Consider the following 7,445-nt stretch of genomic DNA (forward strand, 5'->3'; position numbering starts at 1 on the left):
TACGTCGTGGGGGAGTTCCCATCATACGTAAACACGCGCGCGCGCGCGCGCGAATCCTCGTATGTGCATTTTGCGAGAGTCCATCCTCCACACTCCATCTGAAGTGCCGGTCTCGAGTCCGGTTCACTTAAGAGCTACAACTTCAACTTAATATATTTGTTTTCCGATTTTCTCTGTCTACATCAGGTAGAATAGCAAAGAAAATGATAAGCAAAGAATACTAGATTAGACTTAATTAATCCGGATTTTAATTAACGCGATTTTAAACGTCACGATTCTCACGATTTCATCTTAATTTAAAAGCGATAATCCTAACGTAAAAATATCAACTATGAAATACCTCCTACAAAAAAATAGATAAAATAATATTTTCATATATCAACTCCTCTCTATGTAATTATCATTATTTTCTTAATGTCTAGTATATTCAATAAATCAATAAAATTATATCATTTCATTTCGTCCTCTCTGATAGCTAATGGTAAAACCAAGACCGAAACCGCATTCTCACACCGTTCCTGATGATCCAATGTTTTCATCAGCGCGTAATAACCGGTGTACCGCGTTTTTTTCCCAAAATTGAATTACCGGGAAGCCTCTCTTCTCTCTGGAGGGGTCTCCGCTTCTCGGCTCCGGGAAGACAAGGATCAGAAATACGGAAGGAGGGGACGAGAGGAGGGATGAGGTGAGGGCAAGGTGAAGATTCTAAAAATGGCGTCGCGGACCGACGGCACACGGTAACTCCAGGGCCAATTTCGAGGGGCCATTTTTCCCCCGAAGGGGAACGTCGACGGCAGCCGAAAATTACCCCGCTCGGACCACCCAGTCGTCCCGCGGCAGACCAATCTCCTGGCCATGGGCTAATCGAGTCCAGACAGTCTCCCTTGGTGGGGCTAATTGCGCCTCACCACTTTCGTACCTCCGAGAGGTCGACCTCTCTATTAAGAGACTTTTATCCGGACGCGCTCGCACGCCGTGCCGTGCCGCGTCACGTATTAAATTGGAGGGTGTAAGCTCGCCTCTCTAAGAGTCTTTTCTTTAAGGAGGGTTTCTTAGGGGTGGGGGAGGGGAGGGAAGGGCTTGTGTGGGAATGTATGGAACCGTTCGTAGTAAATCGCCGTTGATCAAGTAATCTCGGACATTCGTAATATTATATGCAGGAAACGTCTTGTAAATATTCTCAGTTAGATTGTAATTTAAAAAATGCTACAGCTATTTAATGTTTAATTATTGCACTACGCCGCTTTACTTATTTTATAATATGTCTATCTTAAGATGGACAAATATGTATTATAATGCATAAAAAATATACATTTTAATAAATTATACCATAAAAACTTCAATTGAAATAAAAAAAAAATTAAATAAATTCATGAGTTTCATAAGCTATGTTTCCTGCTAAAATTATTTATTGTTTTGAACATAAAATTAAAATAAACATCGGAAAAATAATCATTACTAATATTTAATGCTTATTAATTTAGCCCAATATTAATCGCTGGTATTCTTCAATAATACATATTTATTTAAAAGTAACAATATATATAAATATATGAAATCTGTTAATTCTCAAAAGTTTACAATTGAACAAACTATCGCGCCAGCAGACTGGAAAATGTAAAAATAAAACAAGGGAAAGAAATTTTTTCAGTTTATGGCTTCCGCTATCGCCGAGAAACGATGGATGCACGCGATATGGCGCGAGCCTTCGGCAACCTTTATGGTTATGCGAAATTCCTCTTGATGGTGGCCGTAAAACTATTTTACAAAAAATGGCAGTAGTCCTTTTTACTGCCCGTGTGACTGTCGTGTATAAACCTGAATTACAGGTAAAAGCCCGTGTTCTACACGGCGCCTTGATATACGAGACCTCCTAATTCACGGTGTTTCCTTAATTTATCCCTATTATCACATCTCCAAGCACGAAGGGACAAAAAATTCCTCGTCGTGCGAGAACGTGTCAAACATCTTTCGAGATTAATCTTTTAGCACTCTTTTTTTATTCTAAGTTTGACCAAAGATTTTGAAGTATCCTGTTCAAATAACAGTTACCATTAGAATAAAAAAGAATGAAAGAAAAGTAAACCAAGTGAATATCTAACGTCAACAATAAGCTGAAGATTGTTAACGGGCTTAAATTCTAAAGACAACAGTAAAACTAATGTGCATACAGATAAATTTTATATGGCACAGATCTTTACACACTTTTATTATTTTTGCAAATTGTCTTCTACGTTTAAATTAAAATATATAGATGTTTGTCAGATATTTTATACATATAAATATTGTAATCATTATGTCAGTATGTTATTATCACATGTTATTCTTAAATAAAAAAAAATATATATGATACTATTACTTACCTGTTATCTCAGTAATATAAAAGAGATAATTTATTTGAAATAAACTTGGATTGAATAAACTGGAATTTAAAATACAATTGTTTATATATTTGTTTTTTTTTTCATCCTAAGATAAAGCGTCACTGCAGATAAATTGATCAATCTTAATAATAACAAACGAGATTCACATCCGTGAGTATAATTTTATCCGTACCTAATAGATCAGTCTTATATACAAAAACAAGGAAAATAAGCTAAAAAAAAAAAATAAGTAACGAGGTATAGTTTAAGAATTAATAAGGAGTGTTTTTCAAAAAATCGAGAGAGTGCGTATATCTCGTTGGTAGACGCGTAAGTAATATTGTTCAATCGAATCGTAACGTATGGCACAAAGCTTAGGTCACGCGAAGGAAAAGCAGTGTAATTATGATACGCGTCAAACGAAAGCAAAGTCCCGAGTTCTTTCTTGGACGTAATAAAAAAAAAGTTTGTGCAAAATTTGTCACTTGGGACTTCGCTCAAAGTCGTAGCGATTTTAAGCAGAAAAGCGATTTCACCAGGCATTGCTATATGAATAACGGTACGATATTTTGACGGATGTGCGTCATGACGGATATTACGTTATCTTTTATATATATATATATATATATATATATATCTTAATATATATTACGAGCACTGGAGATACGTGGAAAGCCCGAAACATGATCGCCTTGCGCAGAGAGAAAGCGTAGGCGATGTTAATAACTACAAGTATATGTGGAGTCGATTCTACATACCAGAAAGTCCATCAGGCTTTGTCAGAGCGATGTGTTTTTATCAAAAGACATACAAAGTTGCATGAAAAACAGATTTCTATTATTATATTTTTCTCAACAATACTTATTGTTAAGATAATTTAAACACTATTTTGTTATGAAAATGATATTTTGTTAAGAAAAACATTTTTATCTAATATAACGTAAATTCTTTGTATTATTTTATCGAAGAAAATAGTAATCTTATATCGCGCATAATAAAAGTCTAGAAGACAACAAGAATCTATATAGAATCGGTCCTGATTATATAACAATAAAAATCTTTGACCACAATCTATATTGCCAGCATTGATAATTGCTACGCTTTGTGTCAAATGTAAAAATAAATATACGAGTCTGTGTTCAAAATTTCCAGTTTTATGATCGTCAGCAATTCATAGATATATAGTCAAAGATGTATATCCTTTCGTAAAACACGATAAATCGCGCCTAGCTACATTCGCGACTCACGTCTGACATGGCTCGCGCATGCACTACTGACGTCCCTATATAATCCTACTTCTCGCATTTACACACGTCACGCACAATAAATCTCTTCAGAAATCTTACATACATTTCTCGCTAACCTAGATTTAATCCAGCCCTGTGTGATCACGATAAATTGTAAATCACATATCGTCTGAACATTCGTCAGCGAATATTCACGATCAAGTCATATTCTAGAAATTGATATATTACAAATGCTACTACGTATAGGGCGTATATCACGAACGTGTCGAGAGAAAGAGACGATTGTCATTGATTGTGGGTAAATGGCAACGACAGAAGTCGAAAAGTTTCAATCGCGCTAAATATCGACACTGAACAATCTCAGAACACACTGAATGCTAATAAAAGCTAATTCGTCACCGTTTTTCGGCAATTATTAAAAAATAAATGGGAGAAAGCTCGGTAATCTGTTAATATTCTTCCCATTATTATAAAAATATATTTTAACATCGCAGTTCTCTGCAAAACTCTATAGAACTTTCAAAACTCTACGAAACTCTTCAATTATATAATTTTTTAGTCCATCGTTATGGCACACGTCAATAGGACTTGCGCAAAAAATATAAATCATTCCTCTCGGCATTGTCTCCTCAACTTCACTCTAAATCTTCCGCTGACACATGCAGGACAAACTGATCGCATCAACACGATTCTCGACACTATCATATATCGATACAAGTTTTTCACTTACGTCGACACTAGCGACAAGTGTTGACGGTCTTCTTAACAAGGCACGTATTGCACGTGACCTCGCAACACCACCGGAACCTACACTGACAATTGACCTTCTCCTTGACGATTCTGGTGTCGTAGCCTCTACCGCAGCAGAGAAGCTCACAGCCCTCGACCCCAGGACTAGTCGAATTACATTGACGACCTGTTGTCCCTAAGGAGCCAGTCTTCCTATTCGGCTTGCAGAAATCTGGCGAATCTTCGCTGTAGATCAAGTCGAATCTACCGGGCGGCTTAATCGTGGGACCCTCAGTAATGAAACTATGGCCGTCGTTGCTGGGAATGACTTTGGCCGCGCCGTCAAAGGATTCCTTCAGGCGGTTGCCAACTTCCCGAAACGGTGGCATCTTGCGCCAACAAGTGCGCACCGTGCAGGAGCCAGACAGCCCATGACACTTGCATTCGGTCCTCATGAAGTTGCGTACAGCCTGAGGAGCGAATGTACATAGTCGGGTAGGAACATATATACCTATTTTATCCTTCTAACAAAGGCTGATTTTTAAATTCTAACAATGATATACAGAAATCAAACCCAAATAATAAATATTAAAGGCTCAATAATTAAAAGAAGTATTGGCTGCAAGGTCCTCGTTAAGATATAAAGCCTATTAACTATATAATGATATTAAAACATATCTTTTAATTTTGTTAAAATAATGTTTGCTAGAGTCTTGAAAATAAACATTATCAAGAACAATGAAATTGGAAGATAATTGGTTCGGATTTAAAATGCAAAATGCAAAATATTTCGAAGATTATCTTATAAATAATAGAACATGGTTCTTCCGTTGGACAATTGTGCGCAAGATTGATTACAAAATTGATTTTAATTATCACATATGTATATGATGAAAAAATGACAATAAAATCAATTAAATAAAAGCGCATGCGTGTATAAAAAATTAGAAGTATATATATATATATATGGAGAATAAATATAAAAATCACTTACCAGACGGCCGGCGTCGTTATTATGAAGCTTTACCAACGTTTTAATATCGCTTCTTTTACGATATGGTGCATCCATGAATTCCCGGGATTTTTTAAAGCCAAAGTTTACGTTATCGCCGCATCCTCCCCATTCCCAGTCTCCTTCCGTCGGCAAACTTTTCTTTGCTTCGACCGTACGAGCAAATTTAGCCAGACGATTACCTGCGAAAATTGTAATTTTTTCCTATTTTTAAAATATTAATTGGAAAGGAAAATAAGGATGATGAAATGAAGAAAATGATATAATCTGGAATTTTGGACGTTTAAAATTATAAAGAAAAAGTTTATTGATATTTCTACTTCAATTTTGAAGAACTTATGAAAGTAATGTTACGCTAGTATTACGATTTTTTTCTTAAAGTAGATATAAATGTACCTTTTAATTTATGTAAAAAAGTAATAATAATTTCAGTATTAATGGACTTTTAAAAGCCTATAAATTCCGATGAGAAATTAATGGGAAATCGATATGCGAATTAAATCACAAAGAAAGACTGAAAGAGTAAGCTTTTACCCTTCGACGTCATCTTATCGCAGGAGCATTCCACGAGGTCACCCATAGTGCAGGCTCTGGTAACCGCATAAGTAACTCCAGCGGCGGTGATGGCGTTCACGAAACCCGTCTCTCGCGTATCTGCAGGCACATGGAGGGGAATCCGAGATCAATTAATGGACTATTACCGTGGTAGCATGGTCCGCAACGTAAATCACCGATCGCGAAACAAGAAGAGGCGCGCCCGGCGCGCATATGTGCGCGGTAAGCGAGTGGTAATAAAAAAATCAGCAAGAATCTTCCCGGTCGCAGAGAGTCTCAAACGAAGGAGGATGTCGGAAGATAACGTCGGCAAGGGTTAGGCGAGGAAAGTTGAAGAAGGTCGCGCGCAATCAGATTGCTCGAGAAACAAATCGGATTACGCGTCAGCCGGTGAATAAGACAATTTAGAATCTTCTTACATATGTGCGTGCCGGACTCTTGGAATACATTAATTAATGATATCGTTTTAAATAACATCTGCCAAAAATACTTGACTCGATAAAAAAAAATTTCGTAAAAATCTTCTGATAAAATTTATCGCATCTTTGCAATTATCTTAATATAATATATAATAATATAACCTAAATTTTTATATATGTATACCATTATAGTAAAAAATATTATATATTTGCAATAATATTTTTATTTAATTGTTATGCATTTATTTCCTAATACATGCAGTATGAAATAAATAAGTGATAGAATGGTGTATAATCTAAATTATTACTTAGCGTACTACTTCCCGATTGGACTTCGGTTTTAGAAACTTTTAGTGATATCTTAATAAACACGTCTTGTAGAGGTTGTAATAATCTAGTTGGTTGAATAATCTAGGCTACTTAATTTGTGAAGGCAGATCTGTAATTACAACAGTATTCAATTGCGAACAAGCTATGTAGACTGAAAACCGCCAATTCATATAGTTGCTAGATCTTTGTACATCGTTATCTGAGTGTCAAATATAGAATGGACTAGCGATAGAAGGTATAATTTGATATCAGATACAGTATGCATGCAGTAATTACTTATATAGCAATATATAAGTACTTATATAGGAAGTCAGTACGTGTCAATTAATCGATATAATGATACACGATTAACGCTTCTTTAGTTTTTTTCTGGATATAAGAAATTACTATTCGCAACTGCGAACATTTACATATTTCAATAATGTCGTGATTTCACCGGATTTCAAATGATTACGTAAACAATTAAAAAATCATCTAACTCTAAAGTCGAAATTCTTTGGTTTCACATGTATTGGTTAAAAATATACTATAATAATATTGTACTGGTTAAAAAACATATAATAATTTTAATATATATACATTAAAATTATTATACTATACCTTTTTAATCAGCGTTTAACCTGATAACATATTTTGACATTGCGCGATAAAAAGTGCAATAACCGATCATTTCCCTCGATATATCCTTTCTAAGAAAAAAATTTATTTTAAATTCATTAAAAAATTTGTCTTCATGAAATTAAAACTAGCAATTCTAGAACACTCTCTCTCTCTCTCTCTCTCTCTCTCT

General features: G+C 35.3%; 1 protein-coding gene across 1 annotated transcript in view; it reads right to left on the reverse strand.

Annotated features, from left to right (window-relative positions):
• Nucleotides 1-3,355: 3,355 nt before the first annotated feature.
• The window catches only part of LOC108753685 (protein Wnt-6-like), a 38,376-nt gene continuing 34,286 nt past the window's right edge, over nt 3,356-7,445 (reverse strand). The window contains exons 3-5 of the mRNA XM_018495511.1: nt 5,886-6,005; nt 5,334-5,533; nt 3,356-4,809 (exon numbers count right to left, since the gene is read on the reverse strand). Of these exons, the coding sequence (XP_018351013.1) occupies nt 4,348-4,809; nt 5,334-5,533; nt 5,886-6,005 (782 nt within the window). The 3' untranslated portion in view covers nt 3,356-4,347. The remainder of the gene's footprint in view (nt 4,810-5,333; nt 5,534-5,885; nt 6,006-7,445) is intronic.

This window comes from Trachymyrmex septentrionalis, unplaced genomic scaffold, assembly GCF_001594115.1.
Source record: "Trachymyrmex septentrionalis isolate Tsep2-gDNA-1 unplaced genomic scaffold, Tsep1.0 scaffold70, whole genome shotgun sequence".
Classification (NCBI taxonomy): domain Eukaryota; kingdom Metazoa; phylum Arthropoda; class Insecta; order Hymenoptera; family Formicidae; genus Trachymyrmex; species Trachymyrmex septentrionalis.